The sequence below is a fragment of the Myxocyprinus asiaticus genome, chromosome 27 (genome assembly GCF_019703515.2).
Source record: "Myxocyprinus asiaticus isolate MX2 ecotype Aquarium Trade chromosome 27, UBuf_Myxa_2, whole genome shotgun sequence".
Classification (NCBI taxonomy): Eukaryota; Metazoa; Chordata; class Actinopteri; order Cypriniformes; family Catostomidae; genus Myxocyprinus; species Myxocyprinus asiaticus.
In genome coordinates this window covers 37,145,690-37,170,066 of record NC_059370.1, presented here as the reverse complement: position 1 = coordinate 37,170,066, position 24,377 = coordinate 37,145,690, and the positions used below count along the sequence as shown (strand labels likewise).

The 24,377-nt window shown below is 36.3% G+C and overlaps 1 protein-coding gene across 2 annotated transcripts in view; it reads left to right on the top strand.

Moving 5' to 3' along the window:
* The window catches only part of LOC127417722 (AF4/FMR2 family member 2-like), a 266,275-nt gene that overhangs the window by 148,357 nt on the left and 93,541 nt on the right, over positions 1–24,377 (top strand). For both annotated transcript variants that reach the window (XM_051657903.1, XM_051657902.1), the window contains 4 exons: positions 6,158–6,202; positions 14,573–14,659; positions 16,184–16,217; positions 16,644–16,698. In XM_051657903.1, coding sequence (XP_051513863.1) covers positions 6,158–6,202; positions 14,573–14,659; positions 16,184–16,217; positions 16,644–16,698 — 221 coding nt within the window. The remainder of the gene's footprint in view (positions 1–6,157; positions 6,203–14,572; positions 14,660–16,183; positions 16,218–16,643; positions 16,699–24,377) is intronic.

Genomic DNA, 24,377 nt, shown 5'->3' with positions numbered 1-24,377 from the left:
GCTTAGATGGACTCGGCCTGTCTTTCAGCTACTCTCATTTCATCTTTCAAATCTGCCTATTTACTCTCAGAGCCACTCTTCCATGTCTTAAACACTGTTTGAGTGCGGCAGAGTGCTTTAGAGCAGTTCCCCACATCAATATTGCACTTTTTCCCCTGCCCTCTTTAAGAAAAAGACTAATACATCTTATCTGTAGCTGATGCACAGACACTCTCTGAACAGCTATTTCAGAGTAAAGGCGCGCTCCTGCCCCAGTAATTGTCACCGTGTTATTCCCCCAGATCCTCCATTAATTAAAAGGAATCGGTCTGCTCTCTCTCACTGAAAAGATTCCGCAGTTGTGCAGAACGATGTGACTGACACCTCCTCCGTTCGCCGCAGCAGAGCCGAAAAAAGAAATTTGCAGAAATTAGTGACACTTCCAGTGATCTCTGTATCTGCCAATTAAAAAGTTATCTTTTTTTCCATGGCAAGACAGAAAGACACCATGCTAAATTTGGAGATAAAAAAATTAAAGCTGGCAACGCTGAATAGATCACTAGTTTATTCACATTTTTCTCTGTTTCCTAAGCTTGAGATTCACTTTAAAAAACAGATTTGAAGGAGATGTAGCTACATCCAATTTTCACATTTGAATTTATTCATGCAAATCGTCATGTACTTTCATATTACGTTTAACTTCCAAACTTAACAGATGAAGCTGAGATACAGCATAATCAGTTTTAAGACCTAAATGTTGGTAGATGACATAAAAATACTTTTGTTCTGTGATGTAAAACAGCATTTTGCTAGTTGTTTTATCATTATTGTGTGATGCATGCAAATGGTATGACTTTGTATTAATTGAGAGACTACATGGAATATTTGTACTTTTAAAAATTAATTGGTCACACTGCAGGCCCGTTTATAAGGAACAAGTGAATGCAAAAAAAAAAAAAAAAAAAAAAGGAGTGCAAGACCAGGACCTTACAGGATCTAAGATATACACATTGCCTTTAATATCAACAATCAAAATGTAACATTAGTTAACATCAACTACCGATGAACTGTACTTTTACTGCATTTATTAATCTTGATTAATGCTAATGCTTCTACATTAGTAGATTTATACATTCTACATATACATCTACTAATACTAGGACCCCGATGCGAAGCAGAGTGGTCTTGTATCACCCTGAAGGGGTTTATTTTGCAATAAAAACTGGCTGACTGTACATTATTCCACTTATTACATGGCTACTAACCAAATAAATGAATAAATGCATGGACATATAACATTGATTTGCACTGAAATTATGTAATTTGAGAAGAAAGAAATCGCTAAACAGCTGAAATCAACCTCCGGTTTGCGCCATAGTTCTATTGGTGTTTATTTTATGAAAATAACAGTCTGACTCCTCATTATTCAGCCTATTACAAAACAACTTGCCAAATAAACAAATAAATGCACATGAAACATTGATTTGAGTTGAAATTATTTTATTAGCTTAACTGTAGAGATTGCACAGTGAGCCGAGAAACAGGAGGGACAGCTCGCAGAACCCGGATGAGCGGTCTGATACGTCTAAATCCCGGAGGTGCGGTTGTTACAGAGCAATATCTGACTGCTGGATGGCGCCATTGACCAATCAGAATAGAGTATTCCAGAAAGCTGTGTAATAACACAAGTTAATACATTATGAACTAACGTGAACTAACAATGAACTATAGTATATTTATAAATTAACAAAGATTAATATGTTAAAATCGATTAAAATTAAAACTAATTAAAACATTGTAAATTATTGATACTTACAGTAATGCATAGATATGATGTAAAGAACCTTATTTTAAAGTCTTGCCCTGTATTTTGAATGTTGATTTCAAACTGCTTCAACTATCTACTGTGTCTTTATAAACTATGTAAGAATAATCTGCTTTCTAAAAACCCAAAGTAATGAAACTATTTGATTTTCCAAATAATTCATACATTTCTGGTGTCTGCTGCTTTTTTGGCATTGCGATATATTACATTAAAATAATCGTAACCTGAGAAGTCTTTTTTGTTCGCTATGGGATATTGCCTGTCACAGAGAAATCATTTGAAAACCCATTCAATCAGACTGTATCCGTGAGTGCTGAGGGGTTCCCTGCTGAAAATTGGAAATAAGATCACAGCTGGACGGTCCCTTTTCCTGCCATTTCCTTGAATAGAGTTGGGGAATATGAGGTCCAGGGCTGACTTTCACTTCTCTGCGTGCCTCTAAATATACACATTACATCATTATAAAAGCAATTTGCCATCCTCTATGGCTTTCACAAACACTTATAATATACAACCTATTGTGCGCGTCCATTAAATTCTACTGTAACTTTTGTAAGGTTTCAAAATTGGTGGAATTTGGATAAGAGCAAGTGTAATGTTAAGCTGTACTTTAACAAAAATGAGACTTTCTCTGGGATAAACAATTTAACAGAGGGAATGAGCCCATCTTCATATCAATGACATTTGCTGTCAGCCCAGAGGCAGTAAGAGCGAGTTTGCATTCAGAACGCACAGCAAAGCTTCTTTTAGTGTCACGACTGAAATCGAAATGGGGTTCACCACAGGTAATGGTGAAATGAACTCCCATGTCAGAGGAATGGGCTCTCTACGCCATACTCTTAATATCAGAGCAAAGGAGGACAATGGCAAAGCTACATCTGATTAGAGCGGCTGAGCTCCAACATTTTGTTTCTATGGGAACAGGATATTATGTGCTGGCCTTAAGCAAACAGGAAGTTTATGTCTGTGAGCTGTGTTTACAAATGCCCTGACCAACTCAGCTGGCCAGGGTGTCATCTTTAGGAATGTTGTGTGTCTGGGTTTTTTTTTTTTAGCTTGAAAGATGACTACAACACAGAAGGCTTTTGGAGAATGTATTTGATAGATTGTATGTTCTACATGTTTATAGCACAGTTTATTTAATTCATGTTAACTTTAGCGTTTCTGATGCTGTTGACTTTTTACTTAAGTTGATTCAATGCTGAAGCGTGTAATTTCTACGCCACTGAATGGATTTGGAAAAATAAACATTGTTTTCTGAAAATGCTGTTGATCAAACAAGCACATAGACCCACCCCAAACTCACGCTATTGGTTGAACCAATGTTGTTGTATCGTGCTGGACAAGTCACTCACAACAAACAATTTTTATAGTACAAAAGATACAGTGTTTACAATTTTCTGGAAAATGTACCCACACTCTCAAAAAAATAAAAAAAATAAAAGTACTGTTTAAGGTACAAGGCTGTCATTGGGGTGGTACCCTTGTTTTGGTTATATATTTGTACTCTTAAGAAGACAAAAAGGTTGTGTGTGTGTGTGTGTGTGTGTGTGTGTGTGTGTTCCCAGAGAAATAAAATACATAAATGTATCTTTAAAGGTATACAATAGGTCCTTAGGGTACAGTTATGAACCCAAAAAGTTAGAAAATGTTTACTATTTGTACAAAAAAGGTCCAGCTGAGGGTATCACCCCAGTGAGAATGTACAAATGGCTTACTTTTAGTAACTCTATATATTAAGATGGGATAGAAGAAAGTATTTTCAGCTTTAAACTGAAAAATAATGACTTTTTTATTCAGTATTTTAATTTATTTTGAATGTTTATTTTGTTTTTTTCTAAACCCCTTACCTTAAATATTCGAAATGAGCCTACTTGTCCCACGATGACTGTGCTTCGGGCATTAATAATACCTCAGATTGTGTGGCTTGTTAATGTGTTCTATTACTTTAAGTGATTAGAATGAATTGTTGCCTGGTGCACGATAAAAAGAGACAAAAATATAACATAGACTTAAATTGAAAGAGGGATTTGAGCCATATACTGTATATTAAATCATAGAGACTTCGGGGTGGGCTCTCTTGACTTGAGCTTGTGAGTAACCACTCAGAACACCCTAGAAACCTCCTAGCAACACACTGGAAAGACTCTAGTATTGTAACATACATTTTTGCACAGGCAAGCACCACTTAAATGTATTTATAAAATGTAAAAATCTAGTATATTTGTACAGTTGGTCAGATCATGTGATGATGTCGAGAATCGACGAGGATGCCCTAAGGAATATTACAGATAAGACTGTTATGTTTCTGGGCTAGCTTTACTGTTTGCTTGCACACCAGTCAGAATGAAGCAAACATACGGTGGCTTGGCACTCACATGTGAAATTAGTTTACCCTGGAGTCAGCTAACATTTACAGTGTGAGTTAGCCTCATCCAATGCCTGGAGTGAGGTGATGTCACCATCAAGACAGTGGTAGAGAAGTTGGGTTTTTATGAATTGCCTAACAAATAATGTCATCCTGCATTCCAAAAAAATAATTTGGCTGTACTTGATTCAATAGTTGGCATTGGTTCCACTTGTTTGAAATTAGTTCTCTTATCTTAAAATTACTATCAAATCTCAACACAAACACTTTGTATAGAAATAACCTAGTTGAATTGGGTAAACCCATAAAATTAGACATGTCAATGTAACTCAAATAAGCCTCTTTTATTTCTTTATGCACTTAAAGTAAACTTTTATTCAGTGGAACAACTCAGTTAAATTATGTTCACTTGGTTACATGTATTTTTTGAGTAATATGAACAAGGGTGGATTCAGTAAACCTAGCGGTAGTGAAAGATAATTTGTTTGAGTGCGTATTGGCAAATAATATTTCGCAGTGAAATTGAAAGGCCGAAACATACTATATGCAAGTATGTGAACGCAGTTGGTTCTAGCTTCATTGAGTATGTACAACAGGATTGCTCTTGCAATGCAAGCATTTGTGTTTGCTTACATGCATTGAGTATAATTCTGAACAAAGAGACAGAATTGAAAGTAGAAGGTTTTTTTATTATTATTATTATTATTATTATTTATTTAATTGTCTGGATATAAATATATGTAAACCTTTGTGGTCATTGGATATTAACGAAGATTGCTTTCTTGGTCCAATCAATGCATCTGAATTCATATTATAGTGAATTGAGTTTAACTTTGCAAGCTACATTGCTATAGTCCATCTCTGTGTTCTATGATATTTGATGGCAAACCCTAATGCTCAGCTCTTTAGCAGATAAACCAGTTGTTATTTCTAGAGGAACTCCATTGTTTAATATGTAATGAATTTGCAATTATAATCATTCTTTTGATATCTTATGTTGTGCCAATTGTGGACTATTAGTCAACAGGGGACTTGCTAGCCCTTAATTCGTATTCTCATCTTCTGTCTGTTAAGTGTAGGTGAATCATTGTGGTTACATGCTTACTCCCTGAAATTTCCATGCCTTATGATGCTCAGATGCAAGTTGGTGATTATTCAATTCCCAGCCTGCGTTTGAGAAGCGTTGGTGTAAGAACTGTGTGCCTCCATTATCTAAGAGAATCCACTTCTGAGACATTCAATTATGATGTCATCTCCCAACTAATCAATCTTCACAGGTGGATTTTGTGACTTTCTGTCGAGAATAGGCATTTAAGCTCAAGCAAGCAACGTTAGCTTTGTTCCAAAAAATATTGAGCTGCCTAACAAGGCATCATAGGCTGTTCCAAAAGGTTGTAGGGACCTTATGATGCTGCCTTCTAAGACACCTTGTTTTGGCCAAATTCTAAGGCAGAGGAGTTCGGTAAAAAAATCCAAGAAGGTGGACGAGCCAAGAGAAATACTGATTGTAAATGTACTTTATTTAGTACCAAAAAGTATCAATAAAAAAATAGTTCAATCTAATTGTAAAGGTATTATTTTATTCATTATTTGTTTCAGGTGTGTATTTTACTGAATGTTAAAGCATCACCTTGTTAGAGTAGTCTTGTGTGCTTTGTCTGTGGTGCACTATTTGTGCGGCATTGCTGCCGGTGTAGAACATTCTGAATCAGTCGCTTATGAGGTTCTATGTCAGTTAGGATAGGACAAGATAGCTCACTAGCTTTTGGAATAGAGCTATTGTATTCTTTTCTGAAAATTGTTGAAGACCTTTAGTTATCTTCCCACAAAAGTGAATAAATTAAATCATTGATGGTTTCATTTCAAGTTGCCTTCTCTCTCTCTCTCTCTCTCTCTCTCTCTCTCTCTCTCTCTCTCTCTCTTTTTTGTTACATGTTAATTGTAGACATTTTTTAATAAGAGATTTCTTATCCATGTCTCCACAGGTCAGCCTGTCCAATGACTCCAATTGTGTGGAGGAAATTCTGCGGGTGAGTTAGATTCACATTCTCTCTTTCTATTACACTAATTACGTCTGGTCACCTGCTCAGTGCTGTTTTACACACAATGGCAATTGATGTGTCACGAGAATAAGGCTCCGTTTTTAAAAAGATAAGCCCATTACATTGCGACTGACGGGCCTATTGTTCCAGAATGTACTTTTAAGAATGTATTTTTAAAAGGGTGAGGAGAACCTTGACACTTTTCATATTATTGTGTGAATGTGACCCTTTTGGAACCTTCTCAGTGTTTTATTCTTAGAATCTCAGAAACACATTGTGAGTCTTAAAAGCCAACCAGGATTTTAAATTTGTTTCCTGCTGGATTTGATTGTTTTATTCTTTTTTTTAATTTTTTTTTTTAAGTAAAATGTTTATATTCTGTCTTGTTAGTAAGATAAATGGCAATACGTCTGGGATGTCTACTTGGATAAATATCTCATTCATAGTAGCTCTTTACTGTTTGATGAGAGCATCATATCTTAAACTTAATAGTCTTTATGTAGCTCATATATATAATGCAATGTATAGGTTTCCATAAATAATTGTAACCACATTTGTACATTTGCCTATTCATGGTTGCAACTCTAAAGAGTATAATGCATTGAAAAATGCAATAACACATGATACAGCAAATGAAATTTGATGTTGATGATGTCATTTAATGCATTACAATATTTACAGTGTATTATAACTGTGGTTACAATAATTTACAAAAACATACAACTAATTATAAGGTGCATTGTATACCAATGCTATATATTGTAATGAATTGTAATAATACATTACAATGAATTATTATATATACATGCTTTATAGAAAGTGTTACCTATTACATTTCTCAAAGCATTTAGTAAGGACTTGTTTTCTGTTTGTGATGCAAAGACATGATAGTGCAGACATCACTGTAAATGAGGTGCAGTCAGCTGAATCTGTTAGCACATCCTGTATTCTGTCAATGAGGATAGAGGCAGAACATGTTGCCAGGGCAACCCGGAGTACATCTGTCTGTTGGAGAGCATGGTGGGTTTGCTCAGAGGACCCTCACACTTGAGCTCCACTGATGTTGACTCACATGTGACTCATGAATGTCTCCCAGGATTTAATCTACATTCCGCTGTATCCATGACGTGGGAAAATCCACTTCAGAATCCTTGTGATGTAATTAATAATTGGTAATAATTTTAGGTATAAAAAGAACATTAGCAAAAAATCATATTTGCATCAGTAATCATTTCTTTTGTAGAGTAATTAAACACAGAAAATAGTCTTTTTTTCATGCTGAGAAGTTAAACTGCTGTAATCAAATAAAATACAATGCAAAAATGGTCCATTGCATTTTATGGTACAGATTTGAAGCTATAGCTAAAGGGAGAATAGATATTTATTTAGTAAAGTTATTGCACTCAGTTTTGCTTTTTCTGGCATTTATTGAAATTATTTATGAACTGCATGTGCTTAAAGCACATAAATGTATTCAAACGGAATTAAAGAGCATAGATGACAAACAATAACTGTATAGAAAAATGGGCAAGGGAAATGGTTGAATTTTTAACTTTAGAGATGGTGATTTATAGACTGACTTATTTTATCGAATATGGGTTTCACAGATGAATTGGTCACATGGGTGAAACCATGAACTTGAATGATGTATAAAGAATACAGAAAATACAGCTTGTACTACTTGGTTGTGAAATATCAGTTAAATAGCAGTTAAAAGTAAATTAAATCATATTTACACTCTTTTTAACTGAGATCATATTATGCATGATATTGGAATATCACTGCCATAGTTACCATTGTTTGACAGTTATTTTTACATTACTAGTTCTACAGTTTATTGCACTAAAATAATAACTGTGTAGTGTGATTTCACAGTGTGAACAGAACCTGGAAATTACTGTAATTTTAATTTACAATGACAGTGATAAGCTTTGTCTCCATTACAGTAATCATTTGTATATTTACAGATAAACTGTAATAGTGTTATGTCCACAGTACTATGATGGAGCTTAGGTTCCCGTCATGAAAAAATTATTATTGTCTGTTTATTATGAACTAATTGTTGACATAACAGTCATTTTTTTCTTGTCCAAAAGCTCTTACTAGGTCAGAAAATTATATAACGGCTTGAAGTCAAGTCTTCCCAAAACTTTGACCACATCCAGTAGCACAAACCCCTGCTTTTCTGAAAGGCAGTAGATACAGGATCACAGGCCAGTCGCCCCATTTATCTTCTTCCTCAGGGCAGTCTAAGAATAGAGTGATTCTCCTCCATGGAGAAACAGGACAGGCCAGCATTTATAAAGCCAACATGGAAAAAATTGCTCCGCTCCAAACAGCAGACTGCAGAAATGGCATGATTCTTATCTGGGCTCATGCACAAATTTGCCTTAAATAAACAAAGGGTCATTAACAGTTTTGAACTAAGACAGGTTGAACAGATTTGCAGCTTTAGAGTTGAAACAGAACAACTGGCTGCGGCTTGATGATAGCAGCTGAGAACAAGTAACAAATAGGATGTCCAATAGAAGACCAATAGGTCATCAATTATGATTATGTACAACGGCTCCAAAAAGTATTTGCTCACTTAAGCCAGACTTACAGTAAAATGTATGAACACCATTGCAAGAAAATAACAAAATATCAAACTAAGTGGAATCTGTTTTATTCTAAATGGAAATTTTTTCTCAGTCATTTTACAAAATTACTTTTTTCCAACTTGGTAAAGGTGATTTTTAGTGGATGTATGAAGTCAGTGCCCCTCAAGTTCTTACAATTGTCCTAGCAGGTGTAGCTTGTAACATATATATGGACATAATGTTTGTGTAAAGACTTGACGTAGGAAGGGAAAGGAGGACACAGGTAACTGGGTTCTTCAACTCAAAGTCATTAGGTCACAGTTTCACACACAGTCTCTTTCTGACCGCTAGCCCTCGCTCTCTCTCGTCTCTGGCGTGGTCCATTTATATCACTCTCCCCAGTGCTTACTGCATTTAGAAACAGGTGTTAGACTTTATAAGGCTCAGGTGTGTGCACCCTTACCGCTTTCTCTCTCTCCGGATGAATGCTCGACCACACCCCCGCCGCCACAGTTTGACAACCAGAAAACATCCAAGTACTTGTCTTCATTTTGAACAGTAATATGTATTGTTCAATAATTTGTAAAGTGTGCTTGGTCTGTCTTTTAAATAAATGCCATTTGTTTTGATAAATTAGATGTAATGCAATGACATTAATACATGCTTAATTGGTGTTTAAGTATCCAAATACTCATTTTTTAACCTCCTTAGACCCGTAACTGCTGTGTGCATTTTCCATTTCCCTTTTTTATTTGTAACTAGTAGCATATATATATATATATATATATATATATATATATATATATATATATATATTTATTTATTTATTTATTTATTTATTTATTTTTGTTTTATTTTTTGTTTTTTTGGAAGAGCAAATATTTCTCCTAAAAATGAATGTTCTCATATGGGAACAGCAGGACTAATGCTGTGTTCCAATCAAGTAGGATGTGGGATATATATATGCCATAAAGACATTCCATTACCAGATGCTTGGAAGATGACGTGTAAGGAAACAAAACCACAACGCTCCCTTTGGCTTAGCAGGTGTTAGACTGTCACCAGAGACATCTCCTAGCAACCCAATTGATAAACAATGCTGCAACACTAGCATTTGTGCTACAGGTGTACAATTAACAAAAGAGAGTTTAATTTACCATGTTTTATACACCTGTTTCTGCATGCGTTTGTTAAACAAGCTTTAATATCATGTAATATAGTAACTTTGACTCATTGATCAATATTATTTATTAAACGTGAATGTTCATCACTTTCTGAATTTTTAAATAATACCAAGTTATTGAAAGTCAATACAATTTTATCAAATTGTTTATGATGTTTCCAGGATCATTGCCTATTTATGTTTTATGTATTACAGACATTACAGATGATTTTCTGTAAAGCTGCTTTGGAATAATGTCTATTGGGAAAAAGCACAAATAAAAAATATATACAAATAAAAATGATTTGACTTGATCTACTTTGGCAACAAAATCTCAATATTCTCTCTTTGCAAAGTCAAACAAACAAGTGATTTTACCAATCAGAATTTATCATACTTAAATCTGATTCAAAGTAATAGCCAGCATCATCCAGTCACTGCCAACCACGTTAAAATTAAATGTAGCATTATAAATTCTGAATATACAGTTGTGCTCAAAAGTTTGCATACCCTGGCAGAAATTGTGAAATTTTGGCATTGATTTTGAAAATATGACTGATCATGCAAAAAATCTTCTATTTAAGGTTAGTGATCATATGAAGCCATTTATCATCACATAGTTGTTTGGCTCCTTTTTAAATCATAATGATAACAGAAATCACCCAAATGGCCTTGATCAAAAGTTTACATACCCTTGAATGTTTGTCCTTGTTACAGACACAGAAGGTGACACACACAGGATTAAATGGCAATTAAAGGTTAATTTCCCACACCTGTGGATTTTTAAATTGCAATTAGTGCCTGTGAATAAATAATCAATGAGTTTGTTAGCTCTCACATGGATGCACTGGGCAGGCTAGATACTGAGCTATGGGGAGCAGAAAAGAACTGTCAAAAGACCTGCATAACAAGGTAATGTAACTTTATAAAGATGGAAAAGGATATAAAAAGATATTCAAAGCCTTGAAAATGCCAGTCAGTACTGTTCAATCACTTATTAAGAAGTGGAAAATTCGGGGATCTCTTGATACGAAGCCAAGGTCAGGTAGACCAAGAAAGATTTCAGCCACAACTGCCAGAAGAATTGTTCAGGAAACAAAGAAAAACCCACAGGTAACCTCAGGAGAAATACAGGCTGCTCTGGAAAAAGACGGTGTGGTTGTTTCAAGGAGCACAATATGACGATACTCGAACAAAAATGAGCTGCATGGTCGAGTTGCCAGAAAGAAGCAATTACTGTGCCAATGCCACAAAAAAGCCCGGTTACAATATGCCCATCAACACCTTGACACGCCTCACAGCTTCTGGCACATTGTAATTTGGAGTGACGAGACCCAAATAGAGTTTTATGGTCACAACCATAAGCGCTATGTTTGGAGAGGGGTCAACAAGGCCTGTAGTGAAAAGAAAACCATCCCCACTGTGAAGCATTTTGGTGGCTCACTGATGTTTTGGGGGTGTGTGCATTCTTCTGCACGAAAGCTGCGAATGAGATGCTCTTGGACTTTCCAGCATGACAATGACCCTAAGCACAAGGCCAAGTTGACCCTCCAGTGGTTACAGCAGAAAAAGGTGAAGGTTCTAGAGTGGCCATCACAGTCTCCTGACCTTAATATCATCGAGCCACTCTGGGGAGATCTCAAACGTGCGGTTCATGCAAGACGACCAAAGACTTTTCATGACCTGGAGGCATTTTGCCAAGACGAATGGGCAGCTATACCACCTGCAAGAATTTGGGGCCTCATAGGCAACTATTACAAAAGACTGCACACTGTCATTGATGCTAAAGGGGGCAATACACAGTATTAAGAACTAAGGGTATGCAGACTTTTGAACAGGGGTCATTTCATTTTTTTCATTGTTGCCATGTTTTGTTTTATGATTGTGCCATTCTGTTATAACCTACAGTTGAATATGAATCCCATAAGAAATAAAAGAAATGTGTTTTGCTTGCTCACTCATGTTTTCTTTAAAAATGGTACATATATTACCAATTCTCCAAGGGTATGCAAACTTTTGAGCACAACTGTATGTACTGATTACCATTGTCCCATGTTTGCCAACCATGTTGAGTGGTCCAAACTTCATCTGCGGCCTGAAACTGAAATTTTCGTTGGATGTTAGGAGTGAATGCACTTGGCTGCATTGGAAAGGTCAGCCTGATCTCACATAAAATTCGGCAAGTGTGTGCCAATTTTTCGTTAGCCAAAATTGGTATATGTTGATTGAATTTGAAAACACTACCTCCAGAGGCTAAAGTGGTAAATGTTTCAGAGCATATAAACAAGTGTGACATTCATTTATATCCAGGAGAGTTCGCCAGAAGCCAGTTGTAAAAATAATTGTTTTCATCTGAACAGGGTGTAAAACAGTGAAGAGAAATGCTTATTTTATTTAATATACCCCCCAACCAAAACCCATATCTAACCCTAACCATTAGTAGAGACAAAATGCAATGTTAGGGATAAAAATGCAACCTCTTTATCATGCTCGTGATTGTTTACACAAACGTGATTACTTCCTCATTTGATTGGGGATTGAATCGTGGTCTCCCATGCAACTGACACAACGCGCTACCAGTCATGCCATGAGGGAAATTAAATGTTGTTGAGCCGTTGCAAATATGTCCGATGGGAGATAGGGCATGTCTGTGAGTCGGCATACTTTTGCCGATCCTAGGGTACCGTAACAGCATGCTGACTTCTCGTGTGATTATTTTGGAAATGTATAGGATGCTCCCTTGCTTCCTATTTAGTGAACGACTTAACCTCTTGTGTGAAGTCTTTCTGCACTGGTCATAGAACAGTTCGAAATGCACCTTATTTTCATCCTAACTCCATATAGAGCCTATGAAAGCAAAATTTTTCAGCTTTTGGATGAACCCATTGATTCTCAATGTGATAATGCACAGTATTATATAGCCCTGTAGTCCACGTCAGTGGTCATTGTGTTTAACAGCATGCCGTTTTGCTTTAAATCGCTCAAATTTTCAAAATGGCATATCAGATGAAACTAGAGACTTTAATCTTTTGATGCAAACAGGTCAGCTGGTTTAAATTAAATAAATTATATAACGAAGACAAAACACACAGTCCACGCAGAAGGACGCGGGGTTGCATGAGGTTAAGGCCACTGTATCATTGCTGGTGAAACAATGACCACATAAAAAATAAGTAGATAAGAGAATGTTTTAGGCCTACATTGAAAATAAAATGATAACTCACATTTAGTAGAATCTTGTTATTTGGTAATAGTTTAGGTATGTTTCCCATCTAAACATGAATCCATGTGGGATGTATAGCAGAGCTGTCCAAGCACTGCAAGAGTAAACAGCCTCTGATCTGGCCTGCTTGTGTTTGGATAACCTTGTTTGGCTCCAGGAGCAACGCTCCGCTGCTTTTAATAAATTTCATGTGCAACTCAAAGCTTCCACCACCATGGCTCACCCCTACCGAAGCTCTGAGAAATGAATGGATTTTGTGTGCATTTTTCTGGAATGTAATAACTTACAGTACTGTAGGTTTTCTTGGGAAAGATAGTGCAGCACACATGCCCCAGAGATTTCGCAGTATTCCTGCGTGTGATGTCATTAGGCAAGAATTTTGTTTTCTTGAAAGAAAGCTTGATAAATAAAATTCTCTTCTGAGAGCTTATCTTGATCATTTACTTCTGTCATGTCTGGCGTCACTGTTGATAATTGAACAAGACATTTGAGTATACAGTACTTTGATCACGTTTCCTACAAGCTACATGTTGATATTCGTCTGCCTGGTTAAAGTTGGTTCATCTGAATTCGTATGATTGCTCTGTTGGCCGCTTCTGAATCACTTATTACTGTAAATTTTGTCTTTGATTTGAATCTGTGCTTAAATGTTATTAATTAGTTTGTTTCAACCTGAGAAGAGAAAAAAACACTGCAAATTATTGACTTCTTCATGGTAAATGGCTCATGTTTTAAAGGATTATGGAACATGCACAATACGGGTTTAAAAGTGATGTATGCTAATTGTTGTACTGTGGTGTTAATGCATGCAGTGGAGGAAAAAAAAAAGTGTTGCAACAGATTGACTTCAAGTGTAAGGAGTGTGTGTCTTTTTTGGTTTTCAGGGGTTGAAGTTACACCAAACATAATTGCAAAAAGAATGATTGTTTCCTAACAGTTTTGTGAACACCTCCCTGTTTTCCATTGGTCTGATACTCTCACCAAAATAGTCCCGCCCTAAACTCAATCCATTGGCTGAGTCAATATCGCTGTGTTGGGCTGGTCGGGATGCTCAGACTAACAGAGAAATGTTTGATAGTGCCACAGAGCCACAGTGTGTAGTTTGAGAGTAATTAATCTACATTTAGTTTATTTAGAGTTGTCTCTGCATATTAAGCTGGGATAGTTAGGTGTAGGGTTATGGGAAGTATTTTTAAATATATATATATATAAAAAGTACAACATCTTGAATGGACTGGTCTTCCATTCCACAAAGTTTTGTTTTAGTTTGTGTGAAATGAAATAAAGTTTACTCTGACTAAAGTATGAAATCTATAGACATATAGAATTATAAAGTATGTGTATGTTTGTGTGTTGTTTTTATTGTAACCCACATGAATGTTGTCCTCCTGTAGGAGATGACACACTCTTGGCCTCCACCTCTCACTGCCATACACACACCAGGCAAAGCTGAACAGACCAAGTTTCCCATCCCTTCAAAGGTGAGCTTTTTCTCTCTCTCTTAAACTTACAAAATGGACAATTGTCAACATTACAGAGTTAATACAGAGGATCATGACATAAAAAGCTAATTACAATGCTTGCAAGGCAGCACTTGATATTCCTAATTTCTTTGTTCTTCGTCTGTACGGACTTCTGCAATCAATTCAACTTGAAATGTTTAATCCCATACAGAAATCTAGTCTATTGCCAAATATGTATAACATACATCTAAAATTAAAGTTCACATTCGGTTGTCCCCCTTGGTTGTTTCGATGTCCGACTTTATTTATTTATTTATTTATTTATTTATTTATTTATTATTTATTTATTGGTAACATACGATTCCATTTGATAACATTATTTAAAAACATTAGTAAACATATTTTTACAGCATTTATTAATCATAGTTAATGTTCATTTGAACATATACTAATACATTTTTAAAATCAAAAGTTGCATTTGTTAACATTAGTTAATGCATTATGAACTAATTTGAACTAACAATGAACAATTGTATTTTGATTTACTAACATTAACTAAGATTAATAAATGTTGTAAAAAAATATATTGTTCATTGTTTGTTCAAGACACCCATTTCATTAACTAATGTTAACAAATGGAACCTTATTGTAAAGTGTTATTTATATATTTGTTTATTTATTTACTTATTTATATTGATAAAATGTCCATCATTCAGAATGTTACCAATGGTGATGAAGCCATCATAATATTTGCATAAATGACTTTGGGCTGTTGTCCTAATGTTCCTTTAATAATCTGTTAGATGTACTGAGATGCCATGAAATGCTGGACGGATAAGCAATGTCATTAGCATGATGTCAAAATCTATTTACCTTTCAGGTGCTTTGAGGCAAAGTGCTGCCTATGTTACTTTTGATTGTTATGAAAACTCTGTTTAGCCTGTTATTCTGATTCTGAGCCTGTCCATTCATATTACAAAACAAGCTGTTTCAGGTTATTTCATCACATTTATTTGCGCCTGTGAGAATAAATCATGAAGGTTTTGTTAAAACAGGCCTGAAAAAAACTTGTTTTTTTTTTTTTTGCAATTTTGCTGCAAATTGTACAATTTCCTTCATTGTGTGTATTTGCAGTGGGCTTTCCACTTTAGTTCCTTTAAAATCCCATGATGGTGTGTTCCCTTTGCTGTGGCGTCTGTTATTTGCCTCTTAATAGGACATGGTCTGAGTCTCATAAGTTGGCCTGGATGACATTGCTAATAATAAACTGAGTCTATAAATCCTGATGTAATGGTGTCATCCATGAGCGCAGACGTCCCTCCTCTGCAGCGCTCACTCGCTGAAGTGTGATTTGTGTGCCTGCTCTAATTGTATTAGTGTAAAATCAATTAAAGCTATCAGCAGAGCTATTTTCCATCTGTAGCTGCTCTGTTTGAGTTAATGCATTGAATGCAGCTTTTTATCGGATCTTTTAATTATGTTTAATAAGCGTTTTTTGTTGTTGTCTTGCACTGTATCTATCTTTCCCTCTCTCTGTTACAGGATTCACAGCATGTGACCTCAGGATACAATGGAAGTAAGTAAAATTTTGGTTCTAGATTTATAATTCTAGGGACGGGGCGAGGGGGAATTCACTAAGAATGAATGGCACTGATAGCAGTGTTTATGTGCACATGATGTCTGTGTTGTTTTAGCTCCTGATTTACTAAATGAATTAGGCCTATGCATATCACGTAACTGCAAACAACAAATTTGCACGTATTGTGCTAAAGTACTGCACACAAAAGTGATGCAGCTGTTTAGTGAATTCGCCCTTCAGTATCAAGCAATACCAACAAAAGCAATAAACGTCTAATATTCAATAACAAAAGAAAATCATAAAAACTGAATGTTTTGTGATTGATGCATCACTTCATGTGCTGCTGTATTTTGATAGTATGGTAGTACGTGGACATGTGCAGTCACCTGTTTTCTCATTTTTCCATGCACAATCTTTTCACAGAACGCTGCAATGTTCCTAGCAACAAGCCTGCAACCAAGTCGGTACCACAGAAGTCGTGAGTATTCATTTGATTAATTATTTGAGGGAGTCCCCCAGGGTGGAGACAGAGAGAGAGAGAGAGAGCAGGGGGAGAGAAAGAAAAAGATGGTGAGGGAGAGAGAGTGCCGTCATAGTCTTTGTTTTGTTCTCCTGTAAAACATGAGCCAAGCCTGGCCAATTCCCAGCTCAGGGAAAAGGCGGTCTTCACAAACAAACATTACAATTGGTGGCCCTTCACTTTAACCCTTTCCTTAGTGTCAAACTGCAAACATCCATACGAAAGCTATTAAATATGTCTGAGTGAAGAAGATGCAATTCAAACACTTGATGGAGTCCTTGGCATTTTTTCTAAATGCAGTGCATTCATATCTGGTGTAAATTTGCTGGATATTTTGTCAGGTGTATTGTAAACAAAGTATTACATTATACATTTCGTTATGCAGTAAAAATAAGAGCTTGATTATTGAGTATCAAGGCTAGATTTTAAAGAAGTTACATACCAAATTTTAAAACTAGTTTTTACTGCAAGCGTCACTTTTATTATTGCTCATACTTGGGGTCAGGGCAGCCTGATCTCATTAAAATTATGTGACTGTTGCACCATTTTTGCAAAATGATATTACGTGTTTTTTTTTTTTTTACATGTATTGCGGCACAAAACCAGCCTCCCTACCCTCAACCTTAAACCTAAACCTAATAGGTAGTGTCATAAAAAGCAAATGTGACATGAAAAAATAGATTTGTTTTTTAAGGTTAATGCTCTATTGAGTTTTGAATCAACAAAACCGACCTCCCTGCCCTAAACCTTCAACCTAAACCTAACCGATAGTGTCATAAAAAGAAAATGTGACATGAAAAACACAATTGCTGATGCAGCTACTTCATTTTGTGTCGCTTCTATGACTCTTTCGCCTCTTGTGTCAGCTTGCGTGCTCTTCAGGACTTGTACCCAGGTCCTATGCATTGCAAGTGCAATGCTCTATCAGTTGAGCTTACCGTGAATTTGATCACACTTGAACAAGCTAGTAAATAAAGTTGGGTATGTAATACAAAGATTAAAATGTCATGCAAGTGCAACAAGTCATGCACTATAGTAAAAGTGTTTTGATGTCTTAAGATAGCATTGTGTGAGGAACAGGGTGAAAAGTAAGTGTTTAGGAACTGATGATCTGCCCTTGTACTCGTGATTTCTGTGAAAGGGAATAATAATCTTTGTTGGTGTAGTGCCTCTAGTGTTTAATTCAGCTGGAGAGCGCCACAATACATACATTTGTTTTGCCACAATGTAGGTATAGTAACGCAATTCTATGAGACCAGGCTGGGTCAGGGATTTGAACAAACTCCTGCCCCAAAGTATGATCAATAGTAATAGTGATGTTTGCCTTAGCAATCACCATTAAAAAGTGGTGCACAATTTGGCCATTCAATTGAAACTGCTACAAATTTGTCATTTTTTCCACTTCGCTTCCTAAATTAATGAGGACATTTTCTAATGAAAAATTATATGAGTTAACTGTGTTGTTGTGCCCAAATCCTTGCTGTTAGGATCAGTTAAAAGTCCTGTTTCTAAACAGATATAACAAAGTCAAACAAATGAGACTGTAGCTGTTTGTGTGTGTTGCTTTGGAGAGGCAGAGATGGGGTGATACTGCAAACAATAGCTGCAGGAATGCTGCATTGTTTACTTGTGGAAGCCACTTAAAGGCAATTACTATCTGCTGATCTGGCCCCAGACTTTGATATGTCATTTTCTCTTCAATCCAAGACTAAAGACTCAGAGCGAGCCTTGAGCACAGCTCTTCATGTTTACTGCATGCTGTCCATCTACGTCTAGTCTTTTTGCGCTGATCCATTATTCCTTTTCTCCTCAATATCACTAGGCTTTTATTCCTCTCAACTGCCATATGAGGGGTCGTAAATTATTTAACCAGTCCACATGTTTAGGGATGCAGCCCTCAGGGCAAGAACATTTCTGTCAATACTTGGCTTTGTCCTCATGAGCTGAGTGTATGAAATTAGTTTGAACGTTTTGTTGAGAAGGCAGAAATAAATAGCACATAAAACTTAAATAGTTACTGACAAATAGCCTTTTCAAATGGGCTTTTTGACAAATATTTTACTTTTGTATTTGTAATGTTGAATGTCTTATCTGTGAACATTCATAGCTGTTTAAAATGCATGCCTGTTAAAGCTAAATTTGCCAAATGTTACTTGTCAAAATGGCATTGCAATTGTTTGTACGCCCCCTTCAATCTCATGTTGGGGCTGCAGAATTAAGGGGTGTTCATTGATTCTCTGCGATAAAGCAGCCAGAATTCAATTTTCAATAAGAGAGCCAATCTGTGTTGCATGAGTGACAGAGACTGTTGGCAATTTGACCAGAGTTAAATTTTTTGCAAACAAGTAATGCTTTTCTCATCCACCAATCAAATCATCTCATGGATTCACATGTGAGTTTTTTAAGATTGTGTAGAATTTTGTCTTGACTCGCTGTTGACATTGTATAACACCATTAAGTATGTGTCGTTACCTCTCTCAAGTCTTAACCTCGGAGAAGCAATATTCCTCACAGTGCCGTAATATTTCAAGACTAAAGCGAATTATTCAAATATGCCATCTTATAAACCTTTAGCACTTGAATCTCTCCCATTTGAGCCACAATCATCCATTAGGCGGATAGTACAGGGGGTTTAATTTGAAGTTTACTGTGGTGAGGAGTCGTAAAACGGCACTTTTCCTCGGCAGATTGGACATTTTGTAACCTCCTAGAGAGTGGCGTTGATCAGCAGTGTAATTTACTCTGAGTCTGATATTAGTCACACTCAACTGCTGCTTTTCCCACAGTTTGTGAGAGCACACCAGAGAATACAGCCTAGTGTCAAACACAGATGGGGGCCGCAAGCCAAGGATAGCCTCTACTGGTAGATTAGATATTCTTATATTCTACATTCTAAAAAATTTATTTGGAATCATATCATATATATATATATATATATATATATATATATATACTTGCTGCCAAAAGTTTGGAATAATGTACAGATTTAGCTGTTTCGGAAGGAAATTGGTACTTTAATTCACCAAAGTGACATTCAACTGATCACAAATTATAGTCAGGACATTACTGATGTAAAAAAACAGCACCATCACTATTGGAAAAAAGTCATTTTTGAACAAATCTAGACAGGCCCCATTTCCATCAGCCATCACTCCAACACCTTATCCTTGAGGAGTCATGCGAAATTGCTAATTTGGTACTAGAAAATCACTTGCCATTATATCAAACACTGCTGAAAGCTATTTGGTTCATTAAATGAAGCTTAATATTGTCTTTGTGTTTGTTTTTGAGTTGCCACAGTATGTAATAGATTGCCATGTCTTAAGGTCAATATTAGGTCAAAAATAGCAAAAAAGAAACAGCTTTCTCTAGAAACTCATCAGTCAATCATTGTTTTGAGGAAAGAAGGCTATACAATGCTTGAAATTGCCAAAAACTGAAGATTTCATACAAAGGTGTACACTACAGTCTTCAAAGACAAAGGACAACTGGCTGTAACAAGGACAGAAAGAGATGTGGAAGGCCCAGATGTACAACTAAACAAGAGGATAAGTACATCAGAGTCTCTAGTTTGAGAAATAGACACCTCACGTCCTCAGCTGACAGCTTCATTGAATTCTACTCGCTCAACACCAGTTTCATGAACAACAGTAAAGAGAAAACTCAGGGGTGCAGGACTTATGGGAAGAATTGCAACAGAAAAACAAAAAGAAAGGGTTAGAGTGGGCAAGAAAACACAAGACATTGGACAACAGATAATTGGAAAAGAGTGTTATATATATATACTGCTCAGTGTATATGCATGTCCAGACTTATCTTTTATGCATGGTCTGTTAATATAGAATCTTCATTAATAACTCATTGCCATAAACGTACACCAAGACCGATCTCTTTACCACAAGCACATTTGCATTGTCTAATTAGCCATTCATTAAAAACACACATTACACAGCATCCATTGCACATAAAGTCAACACAGGGAGTCATCAAACTGGAATTAGTTAGGATTAATTAGTCATCAGAATGGAAGGCTGAGGAAAGTATTAAGTGCTTTCTTCTGAAGGTTGATAGAAATGAATCCAGATGGTCTGTGGTCTTCAGCTTTGGTCTCCTCTAGAGTTTCACAGGAATCTTATGTAACAAAGTCACCAACATGTGTTCAGATTTACCAAGATTGTCAACTCTGCAATCAAAAGCCAGAGATTTTAATATTTTTCATTGAGAAAATATTTATCATGATGCTATTTTGAGATGAAATTATCTGAGCTATTTTATTTATTTATTTAATGATTTTTAGAGAGACATCTGAGACAAAGTTAATGAAACGTAAGTGAGAACTCGTTAAGCTACTTGATGATTAATAATTAATAAATTTGCTAATTGGGCATTGACATAAAGTTAATATAATTATGTAATTGTGCAGCCTTTGAGCAATAACATTTACCTTCAAGTTATGTTTACCACACCATGTAATTTTAAAACCAAAATCCATTTTTATTACACATAGTAAACGGCATAGGAAAAAGCATCCTACTTTTTTTTCCCTAAGACGTGTCCATATCAAACACTCCTGACGTCTTGATGTCCAAGCATACATTTAAATTCATGGCTTGTGAGGAGTGTCTTTTATCCCTTTTAGACAGCACTTCTGAAAGACTATGACATTCCCTCATTGCTGAAGATAAACACAGACAACAGAATCCCTGCTCTTGAGGAGAGAAGAGAGGGCACTAAGGGACCCAGCTTATTCATCAAAAACATTAACATAGACTCTTGATGTGACACTCCAGTCAGCTCTGAATTTGAGTCGTAAATGGCTGTGGGCCAAGGTAAATAACCCGCTGGACAGAGAGAGGTTGCGAGAGGATGAATGGGACAGACTGGAGGTGGAAGCAGCCCTCCCAAGCCCTTGTCCATCAGGGGCCCCTTAATCAAAGTTTTCCTTGGGTGTAGGGATGGGAGGAGACGGGTGTTGTCATCGCACGTCCCACTGCTTTGTGTACTTTTCCATCCTCAAATGTTTTTTTTTTCTGCCTGTTTAATCTCAACGTGTTTCACTCGTTTGTGCTTGCCGTTCAACAGGGAGGACTGCAGCCAAGACTGCAACGATTCCTCCAGTGAATTTTGACTCCTCCGTGTAATAGTTGTTATTAAAATCTCACAGAGATTTTTCTCTGAACAAACTAATTTTGAAAACTTTAAAAGTTGTATGGTCACAGCTAATATACCATGGTACGTTTGTAAGCAAGAACTGCCATTGTGGCAGTTGTAGCATTAGGAGCGTTTGGGACCTTCTCTCTTGAGTTGCTTTCGAGATGTGTGTTGTGTTGACAGAACTGGAGCGTTACTGAGTCTCAGGGCAGTGTGCGAGGCTCTTGCCTCCTGAGAAAACCCACATTGTGTTTATTTACTGCCGCACAAGTCCAAGTGCATTTCCATGTATTCGCATGTGATTGAAATGATGACGTAAATGCCGCTGGGGCTTCTTGGCTTCATTTCCAAGTGTCTACAGTAACAGCTTTACCAGGACGAGGTTCCTCAGGGAGTCTCAGGAATAGATGGATCACTCTTCTATCAGGCCTCGGAAGGAAAAGCAAATATGCTGGACTCAGTGTCAAAGAATTGTCCCCTTTTTGTGCTTCACTCTTAGTGTATTAACAGTTTAGCACTTTAAACAAGGTGCAACGCCATAAAGTTAACATATAGGGGTCATTGTTTGTGTAAGAGTGGAGAAATTATGTTTATTGTTCAATAAAAACTACACAGTCTTCAAAGTCAATATAAAATCCTGTCATAAATGTACATTTATTGAACTCTGTTAGGAGCGATATTCATACATACAGTATATACCAGTGCTCGAAGTGAGCTGGTACTCACCATCCATTCAGAGATGACTGACATGCTGACATCTGCCACAAACAAGATTGATGTCATGAATATACCACAGTTTCCCTCTGAAAGTAAATACAAGGGCCAATGTTATATTTTAGAGCTGTCAAGAAATTAATTAAAATTATGTTTTTGTTTTTTTGTTTTTGTTAAATGCGATTATTTTAGATGTATATGTGCTAAATTTGCCCTAAATCTTGAATTGTTTTCTTTATGCATTCAGTTTTAATGCATGCATGTCCTCTTTTGGGGACGTTTTAATGCCAAATTAAATGAATGTCTTGACTGCGTTAAATAACATATGCATTTGCAAACCAGGGGAGTACTGGCACTCTTTTTGTCCACTTAGAGCACTGATTTATACTAATAGCAATGCTATACTGTACGTCCCTAGATCTGATTCCCACCCACTGTTTGCCTCTGAATATTAATTTCCAGCGTGGTAATGTTGACGTTACCCGTACACCCGATTGCTCTTATGAGTGCTTCCCTTCCTCCACCCATACTGGTTGTCTGGCAGCTTGCTGGAGAAAAAGCTTCTATTGTGGAGCTGTCAAAGCGCTGAGCTAAGTGGGCTAAGGGAAAGCTCTCCTTAACAAAGGAGACTGTCACCATCAGAAAACAACAAGAGGAGAGAACCCAGAGGGACACTCTTAAATGGCAATTTGGCACCTACGGTGGTCGCTGGAAAAAAATAACCAGAGACACATCTAATAAAAGTAGTTATAGGGATGGAGGGGGTGTGGAGAAAGTGGGGGAGGCAGGGGTTATTATAAAGGTGTGTTATTCAGTGGAATGGCAAAGGCTGGGCCAGAACAACTGGATCAGAATACAGTCATTACATGACAAGCTGTCCTGATGAATGGTTCATTGAATATGGCAACAAATCCATTCCTTGACCTTCTTTTTGACACACTGGCATCAGTCAAAGGTTAGGTGCACTTTTACCTAAACACATTTAAAGACCTGGGAATGCATTTGTTATTGTTAGCGTTAATGAGAATCATAGTAGCTAATGTACTACAGTATTTGCATTCAAATATTATCTGTACTGTAAGTACGCAGGCATGTACATCCATGTAGTTTTGGCAAGGTCAATCATCAAGACATATTATAAGAGCTTGATCAAATACTGCCAAATATTTTGTTTGAGGAGACTGGTGCTGATGGAAACCCCCTCCCCAAGGATGTAAACACATATTCAGGATTACGGAACACCAAATGTTATAATTTAAGAATCAAACATTGAAAATCCATATTGTTCAATGACTAATCAGAATAGTGGGTGGAGTGTATCCCACTCAATGTTGATGGTGGTTACACTGCAAAAAAAATCTATTTCTTATTCAGTATTTTGTCTTATTTTACAGTACAAATATTTAAACAAAGATTAAAACAAGATAAAATTACATGCCAAGTGAAATTCCTGGCTTCTGCTTATAAAACAAAAACAAAAGGAAAACAAAAATACTGAGTAATAGAGGTATGCAGCGAAGACATTATCTGTATCTGTATCAGTTACTATCGCAAAATTATCAGTATTTGTATTCAGATAGAACCGGATATGGGTGGAGCTTAAACTGGAAGTGCTTCAAAACTAAATGAAGCACTCATTTGTTTTATTTGTTTGTAATAATTGTTACTCTATTACATTTATAGTTTCTATAAATAAAATATGCCTTGGATGTGCCTGTTCATAATAATAGCCTAATAATAATAATAATAATAATTATTATTATGCTATTATT